This window comes from Fistularia commersonii, chromosome 7 (assembly GCF_037954325.1).
Source record: "Fistularia commersonii isolate RoL2024-O1a breed Wild chromosome 7, RoL_Fcom_v1.0, whole genome shotgun sequence".
Classification (NCBI taxonomy): domain Eukaryota; kingdom Metazoa; phylum Chordata; class Actinopteri; order Syngnathiformes; family Fistulariidae; genus Fistularia; species Fistularia commersonii.
The window spans coordinates 8,146,368-8,163,968 of NC_141290.1; the positions used below are offsets into that span (position 1 = coordinate 8,146,368).

Consider the following 17,601-nt stretch of genomic DNA (forward strand, 5'->3'; position numbering starts at 1 on the left):
GTAGAGGACCGGCAGGTGAGTCTCCTCAGGTCCTGGCCGTAGTTTGTCAAGCACAGCTGCTTCCTGTTGGGTGATTAGACCCTGAAGAAGCCGACCACCTCCAGCTGCTCGCTCTGCCCAGCCGTGTCCTGGACCTGGTGGTGCTCAGACACTGTCCATCATGGCTCAACCTGACAGGGATGAAATTGACAGCATTGAAAAGCTTCATTCCCTGTTGAGAAAGAACAAACCGGCAGATGCTCTTCAGGGTCCACAGGAAGGGGAACTTTGTGCTGAGGAAGCGATCAGTCCAGAGGACACTGGAAGAGACTCTCCCACGTAAGAACCTCATTGTTCACCTTGCGATAGAAACAGGTGGACTTGTTAGATGTCTCTTCTGCCCTAGTTCTTCTGACGTCAAATTGGCCGTTGGACTCTTGGACAAATGGAACCTCGTAAAAATGTACGCCGCTTTGCCAAAGCTGTTTGCGCTTCCTGCGGTCGAAGAGGAGACAACTTCACCCGCCTTCGATGCGCAGGAACCCGATGGAGTCAGGTGAGCTTTAAATCCGGGCTTGGAAAGTTCTCCCTCCGACCAAATGTTTATGAAATGCAGATCGGAGGAGGAGGAGGAGGAGGAGGAGGAGGAGGAGGAGCCGCTCACCATAACATTCCAGTCCAAGTACCTTCACATTTGTGAGTGTGGATCAGTCAGTCGGAGGCTCCCGGTGCTGTTCAGGTGCAGTTCACGGTGTCCTGTCTTCTTCAGTTCCTCTGTACCAGGATTACTGTGCGCAGGCGTGGGGAGATGGCCGAACCTCCCCCGGCGTTCAGAGCTCCACGCAGGTTCTGCAGGCGCACGTGGCCCCCCAGTGTTTGGCCAGTGTTCCGTCGGATCACCAGAGCCGTCCCGAGGCCTCCTGTCCTCCCCCGCACGTCATTGAAGTCACCCCGTGTTCCCTCTGGCAAGACCTGGATGAGGTGAAGGCCGCCGGCTTCCTCAGCAGCCTGACCACCAAGGAGATCCTCCTGCAGGAGGTGGGGAACACGTCTGACCTGATCAGGTGTCTGCGGTGGAGCACGGGACACTGAAGCGCCGCATCTTCACTCCTGCAGTCCATGTTTGAGCTGATGGGCTCTGAGGCGTCCTACCTGAAGAGCCTCCGGGTGGCCGTCGATCATTTCTACGCATCAGGAGAACTGAAGGGAAGTCTTTCTCCAATGGAGCACCACATCTTATTCTCCAACATCCTTCAAGTAAAGACCGCCAGCGAGAAGTAAGAGGTCCGCCTCCAGATCTTGTGCCCCCTCTCCGTCGGTGCTGATTTCCTGCTGCTCCTTCCAGGTTCCTCATGAGTCTGGAGATCCGCCTGGGGGAGAACGTGCTGGTGTCCGAGGTCGGGGATGTAGTCCTTAAGCACTGCCCGGCGTTCCACTCCCTCTACGTGCCATATGTGACCAACATGATGTACCAGGAGGCCCTCATGGGTCAGCTGCTGTAGGTCCACTGCAGACCACCTTCAGGGCTGGGGGGGGGGGGGGGGGGGCAGGTTTCAGAAACTTCTCCAATGTTCAACCACTGTCTGCAGATGCTCAACAACAAATGACCTCTGCAGGTTTCAGAAGGCATTCTGCTGATAGAACCGCATGACACGAAGCTCAAGAGTGGGAGGAGCTGCTTTCACAGTTGGTCCTTCAGTTGTCCTGACCTTTCTTCTCCTCCAAGGCAGAACAACAGAGAGTTTGTGACTTCGCTGAGGAAGCTCGAAGCAGATGCAGCATGTCAGAGACGGAGCCTCAAGTCTTTCCTGGTCCTGCCCTTCCAGAGAATAACTCGCATTAAACTTCTCTTGGAGGTAGTGGACTGTCATGGATCTCCATTCATCTACGGGGGTAAAAGCACAAGCTTTTGATTTCAGAACATCCTGAAACGGACCGCACCGGACCAGGACGCCATTTTGAATCTGGAAAAAGCCATCGAAGCCCTTCACGAGGTAAAGGCCGCGTCCTTCAGAGCCAATCCGGAAGAAGCACATCACTGAGGCTCGGTTCTGCAGATCCTGGCAGAGTGCAACGCGAGGGTCAAGAAAATGAAGCAGATCGAGGAGCTGGTCTGTCTGGAGATGCAGCTGGATTTTGGCCCGATGAAGGTTCCTTCCTCTTCTTGGTCCGTCCAATCCCAGCTGCGGCCGGTGGATGATGCCCGAGGTCTTCTCCCCGCAGGCGGTTCCTCTGGTGGTCAGCGGGCGCTTCTTGGTGCACCAGGGCCCTGTGAGACAGCTGACCGTGGACAGCATCTATCACGCCAGAAAGGCCTTCATCAGCATCTACCTCCACCTCTTCAACGACCTCTTGGTCATCTCCAGCAAAAAGTACTTGATTACTTCTAAAATAAGGCTTAAATGTGGACTTTAATGTTTGAAAGTTTACAGATCTGTTCAGAAGATAACACAACTTCTTGTATGTGAACTCAAGAGAGCAGATGTTCGTGGTGTTGGATCACGCAGACTTTCCAGCACGTGTGCAGATACAGCACCTGAAGACCGAGCTCCTGGGTTTACCTCCCGAGTCCTTCCTGCTCCATCTGTCCAAGAGTTGGAGCGGGCAGCCCACCGCCCTCATACTAGTCCCCTCCACCAGGTAAAGACCACGAGGTGCCTCCACACTTGTGCGGCGGCAAGAGTGAATCTCGTCCGCTCTCTGCAGGTCGGACAAAGATGTGTGGGTGAAGGTCCTGACATCCGAACCGTGAAGCTTCCCTGATCTCACCTGAGCACTTTGAACCCCTTGGTCGGTCAGATGGTTGCACCTCCGCTGAACCTGTCATCCGTTACCTTGTAATAAAGCCATTTTAAAAAGTCTCCGGATTTGTTTTCTAAGCTCCTCCAGATACATGGACTTCTGCTCAGTGAACCCACACCTGGGTTTCAGTCAGTCATAAGACGATCATCTGAGGTGGACTCAGGTCCAGCGGAGAAGTTTAACAGGAAGGAAAGCTGTTTTAAAGATGTAGCCCTCTTTGGCTCCATCCAGTCCATGTTTGGGAAGTTCTTGAGGACCCTGACCTACAAGGTCGGCCGGGCCTCCTCAGGCCCGCGGGCTCGACGGCAGTCCTGCTGCCACAGCTTCTCGGCCAGGAGGTTGAGGAGCGGCGCCACGTCGTCCAGGCCGTCGCTGACCTCGCCGCCGGTTGGCTGCACAGGCAGTTTCCACGTCTCCTGGAAGTCCCTCACGTCCTTCTCCTCCACGTCACAGTGCATGAACAGGTCGTATCTTCAACATTAAGGACCACGCCTCGTTTCACTTCGGATCGCAAGGTCAAAATTTTGTCAACATCTTCACAGAACGCTATGTCGATCTGTAGCTTCTCAGGTAAGATCTCCGTAGGCTCCCGCAGGACGTGAAGCCCGGAGAGTCTGTTAAGTCTCCGAGAAAGACCTTCTCTCCAGAACCTCAGCCTCTCTAACTTTTGAGTCTGACACTAACCGCTCACTGGAAGGATACTTGGTTCCCACGACGACCGTCACCACTGACGACCCGCTCCACTTGGCAATCTGGCTGGGCAGGTCGTCAAAGGATGTCCTGTCGGTGTAGGAGAAGAGCAGGAGAACGGCGTCCACCTGCTCGTGACAGGACTGGAGCCCAGGAGATGGTGAGCGCGCAAGCTAGAGATGCAGACGGTCAGTGCGAGGTCCATACCTACTTTGAGTAAGTGGTCAAATCTGCGCAAGGCGTTTTCCCCACAGTCCCAAAGCTGCAGGCGGAAGAAGAGGACGCGGCCGCTGTCTCGCATCTTCACCGGCCAGAACACCACCCTGGTCTCGATCCCTGCGCGCAAGAAGACCAGGAGGACTTCCTGAAACCCGGTGTTTACCGAACCAACCGAGCCGTCGGTCCACCAGCCTCCTACCTGTGGTCTCATAGTGCACGCTGGGTATCTTCAGCCCTGCCAGTCGTGCTGCCAGAGCGCTCTTCCCCACGCCGCTCTTCCCGGAGATGAACACCTTGTAGTGCAGCGTGTCCACGGCGGCGAGCGGAGGCATCACCGGCGCCTCCAGCAGGCCTGAGGAGCAACAGCACGGTTACCTTCATCTCCACATCCAGGAGGACACCGCAAATAAGCGCTTGTGTACATATGAGCTCTGAAATGATTCGGGAGGTCGGACGGAGAACCGGAGAAGCCTAAGGAAGCCCGAATGTTCGTCCTACCGAACTTCTTGCGTGTCTTCTTGTGCAGGATCTTGCTGAAGTAGACTCTGCTGTCCTGGCTGCGGTGCCAGTCCGGCACCAGGGCGGGGGAGTCGCTCCGGTCGGGGCTGCTGTTCATGCCGGCGGCTCTGGACACGGCTAACGCTGGAAAACACTTCCGTATCCCGTGACAACCGCACGCGGACGTCACTTCCGCTTCCGGGAAGGGCTAGTTCCGCTCCCGCCGCTCGAACGCGGACGGATTCCCCTCTCAATAAAAAAAGATTGTTTTTAAGTTTGCCCGGCACTTCTGGCACTTTCCTGCCCGGACGTCGCATGTCAGCGTTTTAAGAAACAAAACAAACAAAAGAAAGACAGCGTTTCCGGTCCGAGTCGACGCTGTTTCCATGACAACCGTCCTCGGGTTCCCCGTGACACGAGCTCAGGCCGCAAGAGGGCGCACACGAAACGGCCTTCGATTCTCGTGGAAACTCCATTTGATTTCTCTTCTTGGAGATCTTCCTCTTCACCCCAGGTGGTGTGTGTGTGTGTGTGTGTGTGTTCATGGACCCACCTGAGCTGGAGTCTGAACACATTACCAAGGCTGATGGGTGAAACCTGGACTGAGTTTCAGGAGGCAACAACACCTGGTTCGTGTGTGTGTGTGTGTGTGTGTGTGTGTGTGTGTGTGTGTGTGTGTGTGTGTGTGTGTGTGTGTGTTCTCTTGGGATGGATCTGCACAATCAGATCTGATCGTAGACCTGGATGACTGGATGACTGAGAAGTGTCAAAGGACCCAGATGTTCAATAAGAGGCGAAGACACGGAGAGAAGATAAGATTTTGGTTTGGACTTATTTCAGGTTCCTTTTGAAGCTTAAGGTTCTTCTTCCCAGTTTCCAGGTGGTCTCCTCTCAGTTGTGAATCTGCGGGTCTGGAGGCTCAGAGCAGAAGAGCTCGGTCCTCGACGCGAGGAGGAGGACAGCGTCATTCTACTGTGTAACCTTCTGGCTCGGAGTATCTTCTCAGAGGAGCAGGGTGGGAGCTCATCTCCATCACAGCTGTTCAAACATCTGAAAGGAATCTGAGTGAGACTTCAGACATTTCTCAGGCCCTCCAGAGGATTCTGTAGTTCCTACACCTGAGGAGAATCTTCTCATTGTTAATCTCAGGTTCTACAGAACTCCAAGGTGACTTCAGTTCTGTTTCTGATCCACGGAGAATCATCTGAACATCTCCAGGAGTACTCCAGTCTTCCAATTCTGACTTGCAGCCGCTGTAACCTGGACCAGGAAGTGCAGCTTTGAAAACACAAAGTGGAGCGAATGCTCCTCTGCACGGCTGCGGGAGCATCCTCGGTCAGGAAGCCGAAGGTCACCTACGACAGCAACGTTCTCCTACGACGTGACCGAATTCGTCCGAGCGTCGCCGGTCCTGCTGCTTCCTGGGATAGAGGAGACCACGGACGATCCGGTGGTGCCACCAGCTGCAGGTCAGATGTTAGAATCGCTTCGGACCCGTCGCCTGAGGCGCGACACGGCGTGAGGGCTTCGGATGAAGGTGGCTGAAGGTCTGTGTGGGTGGAGGCTGAGTGGAGAGGATGATGGAGCACCCTGGTGTGTGAGTGTGACTTCTTGCATCTCCTTGACAAAGTCCTCGGGGCTGATCTCCATCTGGGTGATGGCCGACCCAGGAACAACCGTGTTTCCTGTTGTCGTAAGGAGGGCGGGGAGGTCCGCACAGGTGTTTTAGATGTTTTCATAGAAAACCAAGGATGGAGTCAGGTCTTCTCAAATATGGGGTGGATGAGGCGAGCTAGAAGAACGGGTGTTGAACACCCGTGCCTCCTCTAGCTGCGAGAACCTCTGAGCCGGGTGACCGAGGATCATCTCCGGCTGTGGAATCAGCAGAACAAACACAAAAGGCACAAAGTGGACCAGGAGATAAGTCCTAACCTCCCGGTTCCAAGAGCAATAAGGTGGTCCTCGTGGACCGTGGAGGTTTTTGTCTTGCAACAAACGACAAGAAGAAAAGTCACATTGAAAATTAGCTTCCCAGGAAAGCTGTTTGGTCCCTGCAGACCTCAAAGGGTCTCAGAGGAGCAGGAGAAGGAAAGGATGCGTTGTGAAGGCAGCGCTGCTTTTATTGGAGCGCAGAAGATCATCTCGTCTCCTCCGCAGAACCGCCTCTTATGTAGCAAAGGTCATAAATACAAAATAAATATTAAATAGAAATGGACAGCTGATATTAAGACGTGGCGTAAACACAAAAGACCTTGACGGGAGGTCCCGTGACCAGTCCGTGAGATTCTTCTCCCTGAGAGGAACTGTCTAGAAGGAAACCTCGCTGATCACAAACATCTAAAACCATCTGGCAGGAAAAAGCAGCCCTTAAAAGTGAAGAGCCTGAAATGTTCCAGCGGTTGAGTTCATCTTCTAAATGCACCGAGGTGTGTATTATTATGAAAGTCCGATCTTCTCCTTTTGTAGAAGGTACACCAGTGTCAGGAGTCTGTGGAGCTCCGGTGAAATGTCAGAGGACGGAGGTTCACACGGCAAACACGCTGAGGGAGCTGCTCTCGTCCTTCAGGCCCATGATGCTGTAGGCGATCCTCTTCATGTGACCCGGCAACCGCACGCCGATGTTCCTCACGTCCCTGAAGGAGAAGATCTATTAGAGCTTCTGGAGGCGCGGCGGAGAACGTGTCATCGGCCCCCGGCCGCACTCACTCGTGCCGGAGGGCCAGGACCTGCTCCATGGTGACGACTCCGGCCCGGGCGAAGCTCTCGGCGTACTGGCTCATCCTGATGGACTCCAGCCACTCGGGCACCGACAGGAACACGGGCCCGTCGGCGCCGCTGCTGCTCGGCAGCCGGATCGACTTCCTGCTGGACGAGAAACACGTTACAATACCGATAAACACAAATCTCAGCAGGGACGGCGGCTCCATCAGGCTCGGCGGGATGGAAGAAGTACCGCCATGTTTGGGCTCAATAAAGTCAGTTCTATTCTGTTTATTTTATTCCTCTGGTCTTTGCAATTTGATCTCGCAAGGTTCTTTTATTTGAATCGATCTTATCGCGTTCTGTTCTGAACCCTCCCGCAGAAGACCGAGGAGCCGCCGGTGGAGGTCTGGTTCGTTTCTCGATTCGGTCGCTGCCACGAATACATGGATCAGAGCGCGATCACTGGTAAAAACCTACCGTGGGTCGAAATCTGCGATTGTCTTGAGGGACTCGGGGCTCCGGAGCAGCTTGTCCAGGATGTTGACGATGTCGGAGAAACGCGGCCGCTCGGAGCGGTCGTGCTGCCAGCACTGCAGCATGAGCTGGTAGACGGCCGAGGGGCAGTCGATCGGAGCCGGGAGCCTGAAGGCCTCGTTGATGGCCTTCATGACCTGGAACCAGAACCGGGGTTCGGAGGATTTAGACACCGAGAAGAAACAAGCCGCGTGGCCGACGAGGAGCCAGACGCCACGCGGCCTTCACCAAAGACCGTCCAGATCTCCACTAAACCCCGACTCTCACGCGTCAAGACAATTTTCCTTTTCGGCCAGATGACTTTGGAAGTTCCGGGCGGACGAAACAAACCTCGTGGTTGCTCATGTCCCAGTAGGGTCGTTCTCCAAACGCCAGGACTTCCCACATGACGATGCCGAAGCTCCACACGTCGCTGGCCGAGGTGAACTTTCTATAGGCGATGGCTTCAGGCGCGGTCCAGCGGATGGGGATTTTACCTCCCTGAAGCGAGAGAAACATCTATTATCGGACTCCGTGTGTGGAGACCCCGGGCGCCGACAGACTCGCGGCTTCAGAAGAAGACCGAGCCCAGGTGCTCCACGGCTGTGGACTCACTCTGGTTGTGTAGGTGCCCTCGGCGTCGTCCTCCAGGACACGAGACAGGCCGAAGTCAGACACCTTACAGTCCAGGTTGCCGTTCACCAGGACGTTCCTGGCCGCCAGGTCCCGGTGGACGTAGCTCATGTCTGAAAGGTACTTCATGCCGGCCGCGATTCCACGCAGCATCCCCGTGAGCTGGTAGGACGCAATCTCCCCGTCGCGGCCCTGAAGGAACACAGAACAAAGATTTGACTTTCCCGGAGACGTTTGCGGTGCCGTCACTTTGATTCAAACAAATTCCCTCCAGGCCGTGAAAATTTGTGTCGTCTGTTTGACGACATTAACGATCCGCGCCGGAGGAAATGACAGGACTGTCAGACCCGGAGAACCCGTCAGGTGAGCTCCCGCGAAGACGCCCGCCCAAACGTACCTTCAGATATGTGTCCAGGGCCCCGTTCTCCATGTACTCCGTCACGATCATAGCGTGCTTGACTGAAATCGGGACACGGATAGAGTTCAGTGACCGAGACGGCGGACGATTCCGTTCTATTGCGATCCTCGGACGGGACTCACATTTGGTGACCACGCCCTCCAGGTGGATGATGTTCGGATGGGAAAACTGCCCCATGATGCTGGCCTCGCTCAAGAAGTCCTGCCTCTGTTTCTCTGAGTAGCCCGGCTTTAGCGTCTTGATGGCTACGGCCACCTCGCCACGCCCGGGCATCTTCATCACACCCCGAAACACCTCCCCGAACTCTCCTGGTGGTCAAACACGCAACAGGTGGCGCCATCACAACCCGAGCTCCGGGCATCGGCGGGCGAGGGACGCGGTCGAAGACACTCACCGACACCGATGACCTTCTGTTTGGCGATGGCGCCCGGGTCGATCTCCGTGACAAACTTCTGGATGGCGATGTTTGGGTCCTCATACATGTGTGGATCCACATACATCTTCAGAGGTTTCAGCTGATCTGGAGACAGAGCGGGACCTGAGTACCGGACTGAAGAAGAGCGACTCCGTTTTCTAAACAGTACGAACAGTCTTCTAACCCGTTGCGAAGTAGGGATCCTCAGGTCCTCCCCTGCGGCGAGAGCTCAGTCCCCTGCGAGAAGAGCAGATGATCAGTACAAGCGTGCGCGGAACGTCGTCTCGTCTCTCGGACGCTGCGGGTCGGACGCCGGGCCGAGCGGGTCGGCGGGGCTGGAATGAAGACGCACACGGACTCGTGACCGACCGTTTTCGTAGCAGCAGGACAGCAACCGCGGCCAGCAGAATGACCACCACTCCGGCGATGGCCACCATCACCACGGTGGAGCTGTTCTGGATCTGAGACTCCGCTGTGGAGGCGCAGAGGAAGGTGCATGCAACAGCTTCAGTCTTTGACACAAATCCATCCATCCAAAGTGTTAGATCAGATCTTGCGGTACCTAGAGGTGACGTGTGGAACTCGTACTCCGCGCTGAAGCTGCCGGGCTTCCCTTCAAGACTCAGCGCTTGGATTCTGACCACATACACGGTGTCGGGGGTGAGGTCGTTGATCTGGACCGAGCTCTTCTCCAAAACCAGACCTTTGTAGGTGGTTGCTTCTTGCTCCTCATCGCCATCCTGCAAATACCATATCAAGAGGCGCAAAAGTGTTTGTCAGTATAGAACGGGAAGGACCAAGGAGGACGTAGAAGGACCGAGGAGGCTGAAAGAGGAGGAATCTGCCGCGCTTACCTTTCTGCGGTACATCAGCTCGTAACGCTGCGTGATGTGGGCGGGAGGTCTGCGGGACAGGATCCAGGACAGAGACAAGCTGGTGCTGCTCCGATCGTCCAGGTGGATCAACATCACCTTCGGGGGGCCTGGAGGTCGGCGAGGGCGGGAGACCAATCACGTTAGAAACTGAGGAGACCTTTTCCAGAAGAATCACTCAGACTTTGTGGAACTAAATCCTTAAATCTGTTCTTGTTACTTTTTCTAAACCCTCGGATCCTGATCGCTTCCAGCCTCATCCCTCTGAGAGGGACCGGTGCAAATGACGGAGAGTTCGAGCTTGAGGTCCGATGGTCACCCAGATACTTTTAGTCCAATGATGGTTGAGTTGGTGTGTGTGAGACTCACTGGTGTAGTCCAGGGCGGTGGTGATGGTCGCAGTGGGCCTCGTTGAGCTGAACTGGGAGACCCCGCTCTGCGCCTCCACGGTGAAGGTGTAGTTGAGGTGGGAGTCCAGGTCGCCGACTATCACCGTGGTGTCCTGCAGGCCCTTGGGACCGGGCTCGAAGCGGACCTTCTCCCCGCAGGAGACGCAGGCGCCGCCGTCGCAGAGCTCGCACAGCACGGCGTAGGTGAGGTCCTCGCGACCCCCGGTTTCCAGCGGCGAGCTCCAGGACAGTTGCAGCCGGCCCTCCGCTTGCAAGGTGATGGAGGTCAGGTCACGAGGGGCACCGGGCGGAGCTTCGGGAGGAGGCGGACGGCGGTCAGAGTCAGGAATACCGACCGCTCTACGGCGGCCAGGACACTTTGAGCCGCCGAGTCGGACGTTTACCTGAGCAGGCGGAGGCGGGGGGGTCCGAAGGGGAACGGAAGAAGCCCTCCTCGCACTGGCATTCGGTCGCCCCGGCCTCCGAGGGCTTGGTGCGCTCGGGACAAACCCGACAAGGCTGACCGGAGACGGAGGCCTTGAAGTGGCCCGGCTTGCACGCTGGCGGAGGAGAAAATGCGAGTCGGTTTCGAGTATGACATCAGGCGTATAAGCGGCGATGACAAACACGGGAAGGAATGATCCCGTGCAAACAATGAGTCTCTCTGAGATACCGGGGCCTCCAGCTGACAGGAAGCAGAGGTCCAGGAGTCTGTAATCACAGCGTCTTTGTTTCCTGAGGAATGAGAAGGGATTTCCCTGACGACCTGCCCTCACTCGCCTCGTTCGCCCGAAGGCATAATCTCAGGTCGCACGAGCGGCAGACGGATGACAGCGGAGCACTAAATCCGTCAGGCGGCCGTTCCCACGTCAGCTCCCCGCCGTCAGGGAGGACATTTCAGCGCACGGAACGACACTTTTCTAGGATCTTCAAGGTGACTAGATGGAAACCGGGGTGCCTCAGTCAGACACCCGACGGTCAACCGACCGCGTGGACACGGTCGCAAATATCTACACGTAGCGCCGAGCGGCGGAGGACAATAAATCAGGAGGATCGAATGATTCTGGGGATGAATATGATTTCATCTCGCGCACTCATGGAAAAGCGGACGCCTCTCCGGGGGTTGCAGACGCCCTCCAACAGAGTGAAAGAAGTTTCCAAAGAATAGACCCCATGAAAGAGACCCTCCATGACACCGGCTCCCTCGGGCCATGAGAAGAGGTGCGGTGAACCTCGGGTTAGAGGCGCGATCACGTTTGGCGGCGACCGCAGCAGAAGGACCGCCGCACTCCAAGTGGTATTACTGCGGCGGAGGATCAGGAGCGAGTTGGGTTTGAGGAGCAGGGATAAAGATGAATAGACGGGCCGGTGGGGGCTGGGGAGTAAAGGTCAGGAGCACCAACAGAAGTTCTCTCTAAGGAGTCACTTGGCATGGGGGTGCAGTTGAGCTCTCTTGGCATAAGAAAAGGGGGCCAGCCCGTTTCATCCTGAGCCGGAGCAGCAGGAGCCCTGTCACGTCCCACACAAGCTCGCGCTCCATTCATCCATTGTCCCCGAGGCTGGACAGACTGCCGCCATAAACATGTTGCTCTACCCATTACGGCCCTGACGCGGCGTGCCATTCTTCATTTAAAACCTTCTCCGTCCGCTGTGCAGGACGTCTTTCATCGGCCTGCGAACAGAGATACCGAGCGAACCCCCGCCCGGGACGCACCGTCCGCTCCGTCATCCCGCTAACTTTCATTTTCGCCCGACGGGGCACGTTCATCGTATTTTTTGAAGATCTCTTTGAAGGCGTCGTGAGAGGAGAAGGCGCCCACCCCCCCTTAACTGCATCTGTTCGGGGCTCTTTGTGTCGCCCGTTGTTATAACGAGTGGGAATGTGGATTAGGGAGCTGCTTGCGTGTGTGTTAACAACCGGATGAAAGAGCAAAGCGGGGCGCGTCATTGGCTAACAGCTGTCCTGGTGCTCCACTAATCCTCTTGACTAAATTACACTCCACACCTAAGTAAGCAGCCAGCGAACTAACCACCTCCTGCACGACCGTCCCCGGACTCCCACGAACGGCAACCCGCTTATTTACGTCCGTCGGCATTCCTGCTCTTCCTTCCTCTTCCCGCAGCGGTCGGGCTCCTCGGGCGAACCCCCCGTAAATCTCAAAGCCGGAGTGAAGCCGTAAGCGTTTCTCTCTTCGGACTGGAAAAGAACTCCGAGTTCTTTAGACAGAGGAGATGTTTCCCGCGGCCCGGGAACAGGGTCATCCTCCAGACACCGGATTCAAATATCCTCCATCATAAATACTTCCTGCCGTTCTCTCAACACTTCCATACCCGCTTCCGCTTCAGGTGCAGAGTTCAGGGCTGGTCAGGAACCTCCAGGCCGCAGACATTCTTCCTCATTTAACCCAGCTTCATTTTCCTAAGATTTTCCTAGGTGTGTGTGGTGTGTGGAGGGGTTGGGAGGGAGGGGGGCAGAAAACTCAAATAATCCCTTCTCTCAGAGACGGATTCCAAGAAGAGGCCGCAGGCCTGCCAGCCGAGGTGACTCGGACCATTAGGAATCATAAACCACAGCCTGACTAAGATAGGCGTGTTGGCCCCATCCCTGTAATCTGCGGTTACCGTCGCTGTAGCAACATGCCAAAACAAATACTCGAGGAGAAGACGCCGCTCTCAGGTAGTCGCCGTGACACATTCACACGGCCTCTCTCTAGTCAAACAGAGCGAGGGTGTGGGGGGTGTGTGTGTGTGTGGGGGGGGGGGGGGGGGGGTGACGCGAGGGCCAAAGAATTCCTTTCAGAAATCCCCGCGCCACACGGAGAGCTTCCGCCCTCCTCGGCACCCTCTGTCCTCCCACGTTTCCTTTCCGACCATCGAGCGCACCGCGCCCCAGAATGCCAAAGGAAATCAGAGCTCGTACAGAAGCGGCACCGCTTCTACATCTACCTTCTATTACCGCCTTCGGTATGCGCAGGTGCTCCTTCGGGGCAAAGCATACTCCGCACTGCCGCTCTCACAGAACCCCTCGTGTCGTGACTGGAACTTCCTCATAACTCTAAAATGAGTCTTTGTTTAGGCGCTTTTGAGATCTGCATTCCTCCGAACGCTTCTGAGCGTCGCGTTTCTGGTACGATTTCTTCCCGGTAGACTCGCGGCTACTGTGAGGGAAACCGAGACGGTGTCTGAACTGCTGATGATCCGTCCTTCTCAAATATGAGAGTCACGGCGAGAAGGGGAACGTTTTTCGGAGAGTTCGACCAATTCCTCCTGACAGACGCGGACACAAAGATGGCGTGTCATTTCCGCCTTCTCGCGGCACTGAGGGCTCAGACCTCCGCCTGACCCTGACAGGCAGGCCGCGTGAAGAACGTACCAAAGACAACAAAGAGCCGAGGCTTCCACCTCTATCCACTTCACATGTCCGGGCGGACTTCACCTCCGCATCGGAAAAACAGCCGGAGACTTCCCGTCATTGTTCTCCGCGTCTTGCTGACGCGGCCGGCGGTCCTCACGCCTCCACACCGCCCAACGATAAAACAACTCGGTAGCGGCCAACGTTACCTTGGCAGGAATCCCCGGTGGACTCGTAGCCGGAGACGCACTGGCACTGCTCCACGGGAACCATCCACTCGCCCTCGGCTGTGCAGTAGATGCGCGGGGTGACCTGACTGACGGCGTTCTCCACGCAGGCTCCCTCCACCGCTCGCAGAGCATCCGCCACCGTCTCCGGGAAGACGGCCAGGCTCTGCACCGTGGAGGGGCACGTCTTGTAGTAGACTTTGACGGAGAGCAGGGCCACGCAGGCGCCCATGTCCTGGAAGGCCAGGTAGAAGCCTTTCCTGGACAGAGGCCCCACCGCCTTGGTCTCCACGTTGACCCTGGCGCGACCCCTCGTGACCTCGTCGGGAGCGATGGTGGCCACCTTACGGAACTGGCCTTTACGAAAATTGGTCCCAACGTCGGCGTCCACCTCCGAGAGAAAGAGGTTGAACGTCTCCTTGCAGGATACGGAGGAACCGTCGAAGGTGTTGCAGTCTCGCACGATGAACTGAAGCTCCACCGAGACGCGCGTCGCGCCCGGCCGCCGCTGGATGAAGGTCGTCCGCAACCAGTTATCTTGTTCGGTGGAGTCGATCTTGCACACGCTGTAGGTGTACAGAAGGGAGCCGTTGACCACCCTCTGGATGATCTCCCACTGCAACACAGATCGGGCAGGAAGGAAGGATCAGCGGAGGAAGCGGCGGGCACCACCGCTCCGATGTGACTTCTTGGCAGAGAACATGTGCTTCTAGTTATTTCTTCCTGCCAGGAGTCTTTCAGCGACGGCAGACATCTTTTCTCACACCGGGGCCAGAAGCCCATAAAGTGGAGAAGACAGCCCGGGCTGTTTCCACTCCTTCGGATTTCTGGCCTCCGACGACGACGTGTGTGGTTCCGGCGGCTCTTCGGGGTCCATGTGTGGGAGACACATAAATCCAGAAGATACCGCCGGAGAACACCAACCAACATTTATGTCGTTTTAATGAGGCCTGCAGAGCAGCCGCATGGCGCCCACGCTGGAGGGAGCTGAGCGTTTTTACAGGGGAGGGGTTGATGGGCTCCACTTAAAACGTAACACCTGATGCGTCAGCAGAGTTTCGGGGATCGAGAGGACCTCCTTCACCTTCCGTCACCGCCCGAGAACCAGAAAACCGACCGACTAACTCGACGGACCGATGTGTCTCGGTGAATTCTTTTCAAAATGGTCTCGTCGTGGCATCCGGACCCGAATGAAGCCTCCGGGTCGAGGGGTGAGACGGCTAAGAGTGACGAAACGCAAGTCGCCGCGACAATGAGATGTCGACAAGAACGGACCGATGTGTTTCTGGAGAACGACGGGTCTAGAATTTTAAGGGGTCGCTCTCAGAGCTCATCTACCAAGAAGGTTGAGTCCTCTTTCAAAAGTCTGATAAACGGAAACATCTGCTGACGGTGTCGCGTTCCCTGGCGAGGGGAAGTGGTCGAGTCCTGCAGCTGTTTTCAGAAGGAAACCGCTGAACTATAGATAGAGGGGCGGTTCTTCACACATGGACCAGAAAATCCACAACTGCCGGGATCATCTGCTCCAACCACGGCGACGAGCACCCCTCGCCTTGAGTTCTAAGGTGAGCTTTCTGCCGCGGCGAAGTAAGAAGACCCGATTTAGGGCGTCTGATAAAAGTTCTCCGAGCGGGCGGAGGACCGGAAACTTCTCGTCCTGACCTTCTACCCGAGGTAGAACAATAAATACTCACCCCGTTCTCCTGTGGCGCCGCCAGCCAGCCCAGCTCTCCTCTGGAAGACCTCATGTCCAGCAGCACCTCTGGAGGAAGAGGGGGGGGTTAACATCATGTCCTTTTTTCATGACTTTAATTGAACAATAAAACCTTTATGGAGGAGGGGAGGTGGGGGGACATGGCGTGCTTTTACGGTTTAATCCAGCGTGGAGCTGCAATTCAGCCCCAATCCACCGTAACCCCCCTTGATCCACCGTGACGGCCTGAGCGGAGCGGCTGCCGGCTCTGAGAAAGGCGTGGGCCGGTGAAGTTAAAGCCCGTGACGCCGGAAGTTCTCCGACATGCCTGGGCATCTTACAGGTGGCCCCCCAAACACACACGCACGACGGAAAACCAATGACACGTTCATTTCACTTTAGAAGCCTCGTATCGGAACCCCGCTCTCAATCCGATTAGACCTTTATGAAGCTCTAGAAGATCCACCGGAGGAGTTGTGGAAGTACTCACGCTCCTGAGCCTGCAGGCTGACGAAAACTCCGCTGGAACAGAGAAGGAGGAGGAAGAAGAAGAGGAGTGTGCGGAGCTCCATGGTCCTCCACCCAGAAGGTCTGATCTCCGTCTCCACGGGTTCCGCTCCTGGCGTGCGCTCGTCGCTTCTACCGGCCGAGCGCGACTAGGCAGCCCATTGACTAACAGGTGGCGTCATCGCCCTCCCTGCACTCACACTCACACTCACACACACTCCGCCCCCCTCCGCACACACACACACACACACATACACCCTGTGGAATGCGGATGTTTCCCAAATATGGCGGCGCGGCGCGGGCGGGGCCTCCGGTCGGGCCGCACCTGTCCGGATGGAGGAACGGGACGTTTCTCTTTCCAGAAGGTCTTCGCAACCAGAACCGTTCCAGATCACAACTTTCATGAAACTTTTAAAGAATCAAAACAGAGAAACGAAAATTCCTCTAGTTCTGTGGAACCAGAGGTTTGCATGAGCCAGATCTTCTCTGGATTCAAAACTTTTCTAGAACCAGAGCTTCTCTAGAATCTGTACTTTTGAAGAAAACACAACTTTTATACAACCAGAATGTCTCTTGAACCTGAAGTTTGAAAGAACCAGAATTTTTATCCAACCAGAACCTTTCTAGATCTAGAACTTCTCTAAAACCAAAACTTTTCTAGAACCAAAACATCTCTAAAATTTCAACTTCTGCAGAACCAGAGGTTTTCATGAGCCGGATCTTCTCTGGAATCAAAACTGTTCTGGAACCAGAGCTCCTCTTAAACCTGTACTTTTGAAGAAACTACAGCTTTTACGCAGCCAGAATTTCTCTTGAACCTGAACTTTGACAGAACCAGAATTTTTCCTCCAACCAGAACCTTTCTAGATCTAGAACTTCTCTAGAACCAAAAATGTTCTAGAAACAGAACTTCCCTAGAATTTGAACTTTTAAAGGACCAGAACTTTTCCGGCAACAGATCTTCTCTAAAAACAGGAGATGCCACATGCCCCAGTCTAGAATGTTCTCCTCAGTTGATCCAACGGGTTGGAGCTGCAGATGCGGCTCCGACCCATTGGATCAACCGTCCCTCATTGAATCATCTGGAAGTATCAGTTGACCTCCAGTCCCTGGAAGTGTAAATGATTATCTTCATTCCCACCCGAGTCTGAAGCCCATCATAGAGAGGTGAAGACCATTCCACCATCTTCTCCCGGACCTGTGGAGGTTCGCGGTGGTCCAGAGGCTTCTTCAGATGAGGAGGACTCTGGGAGGGTTTTGATGTGAAATATCTTCAGGGAGGACAACCAAGTCCAGATGTTTCAATGAGACTGGACCATCTCGCACAGAAGGATGTGTGATGATACACTGGATCACCTCCAGCCATTCACACACACACACACACACACACACACACTGATGGCGGCTCATGAGAGGTTCATGAAGAAGGTTTCTCAGAGAACAGATGGAAACAAAGGAGCTTAAAGTCCCTTCTTCTTCAGGACGTTGGCTCTTTGAGTGTGGATGCTTGGACACGTGGGCTGAAGGTGCACGTGGGCCTGCAGATCTTCACCATAATGTTCTCCCGTGTCTGGGCTTCAGTCCTGGTAACCGATGAAGGAGTGTTTAAGTTCAGCCTCTTCTGACCATCTTCTGGCTGATTGCCTGGGTCCTTCACGCCCAGGACTTGTCTTTCCCACGGCTACTGAAGG

General features: G+C 55.5%; 3 protein-coding genes across 7 annotated transcripts; 1 reads left to right on the forward strand and 2 right to left on the reverse strand.

The window, feature by feature from the left end:
- Window positions 1-440: 440 nt before the first annotated feature.
- On the forward strand, window positions 441-2,623 carry LOC147232599 (rho guanine nucleotide exchange factor 19). Its single transcript, XM_086148810.1, has 10 exons — window positions 441-530; window positions 609-675; window positions 749-1,017; window positions 1,096-1,256; window positions 1,325-1,477; window positions 1,706-1,835; window positions 1,899-1,973; window positions 2,037-2,129; window positions 2,203-2,351; window positions 2,455-2,623. Exons 1-10 carry the CDS (start codon window positions 441-443, stop codon window positions 2,621-2,623), a joined length of 1,356 nt encoding a protein of 451 aa, XP_086004936.1.
- On the reverse strand, window positions 2,382-4,351 carry cplane2 (ciliogenesis and planar polarity effector 2). 2 transcript variants are annotated; one of them, XR_015106322.1, is made up of 6 exons: window positions 4,189-4,351; window positions 3,890-4,042; window positions 3,683-3,807; window positions 3,484-3,614; window positions 2,749-3,252; window positions 2,382-2,679 (listed from the first exon to the last, which is right to left on the reverse strand). XR_015106322.1 is itself a non-coding variant. In XM_086148809.1 (5 exons), exons 1-5 carry the CDS (start codon window positions 4,304-4,306, stop codon window positions 3,045-3,047), a joined length of 735 nt encoding a protein of 244 aa, XP_086004935.1. In that variant the 5' UTR covers window positions 4,307-4,351; the 3' UTR covers window positions 2,382-3,044. The 2 variants fall into 2 exon arrangements, 1 of the variants encoding a protein (XP_086004935.1); XM_086148809.1 differs by having other exon boundaries at window positions 2,382-3,252.
- A 1,939-nt stretch (window positions 4,352-6,290) lies between these two features.
- epha2a (eph receptor A2 a) lies at window positions 6,291-16,059 on the reverse strand. 4 transcript variants are annotated; one of them, XM_086149529.1, is made up of 17 exons: window positions 15,894-16,059; window positions 15,405-15,472; window positions 13,693-14,326; window positions 10,536-10,691; window positions 10,112-10,444; window positions 9,725-9,852; window positions 9,433-9,610; window positions 9,240-9,342; window positions 9,055-9,107; window positions 8,850-8,975; window positions 8,578-8,763; window positions 8,435-8,496; window positions 8,020-8,229; window positions 7,756-7,905; window positions 7,369-7,562; window positions 6,895-7,050; window positions 6,291-6,821 (listed from the first exon to the last, which is right to left on the reverse strand). In XM_086149529.1, exons 1-17 carry the CDS (start codon window positions 15,973-15,975, stop codon window positions 6,713-6,715), a joined length of 2,928 nt encoding a protein of 975 aa, XP_086005655.1. In that variant the 5' UTR covers window positions 15,976-16,059; the 3' UTR covers window positions 6,291-6,712. The 4 variants fall into 4 exon arrangements, with proteins under 4 accessions (XP_086005655.1, XP_086005654.1, XP_086005652.1 ...); XM_086149528.1 differs by having other exon boundaries at window positions 6,895-7,053; XM_086149526.1 differs by having other exon boundaries at window positions 8,435-8,763.
- Between the last annotated feature and the right edge of the window lie 1,542 nt (window positions 16,060-17,601).

Bases quoted from the DNA above. Each gene is read 5' to 3' on its own strand.
- LOC147232599 (XM_086148810.1), top strand. From the start codon at position 441: ATGTACGCCGCTTTGCCAAAGCTGTTTGCGCTTCCTGCGGTCGAAGAG. The intron at 676-748 runs GTGAGTGTGGAT...TGTCTTCTTCAG, and splicing joins GTCCAAGTACCTTCACATTT to TTCCTCTGTACCAGGATTAC. The intron at 1,257-1,324 runs GTAAGAGGTCCG...TGCTCCTTCCAG, and splicing joins GTAAAGACCGCCAGCGAGAA to GTTCCTCATGAGTCTGGAGA.
- cplane2 (XM_086148809.1), bottom strand. From the start codon at position 4,306: ATGAACAGCAGCCCCGACCGGAGCGACTCCCCCGCCCTGGTGCCGGAC. The intron at 4,043-4,188 runs GTAGGACGAACA...GTTGCTCCTCAG, and splicing joins GAAGACACGCAAGAAGTTCG to GCCTGCTGGAGGCGCCGGTG. The intron at 3,253-3,483 runs GTATCCTTCCAG...TTAATGTTGAAG, and splicing joins ACGGTCGTCGTGGGAACCAA to ATACGACCTGTTCATGCACT.
- epha2a (XM_086149525.1), bottom strand. From the start codon at position 15,975: ATGGAGCTCCGCACACTCCTCTTCTTCTTCCTCCTCCTTCTCTGTTCC. The intron at 14,327-15,404 runs GTGAGTATTTAT...TCTGTGTTGCAG, and splicing joins CGGCGCCACAGGAGAACGGG to TGGGAGATCATCCAGAGGGT. The intron at 9,611-9,724 runs GTAAGCGCGGCA...TGGTATTTGCAG, and splicing joins AGCTGATGTACCGCAGAAAG to GATGGCGATGAGGAGCAAGA.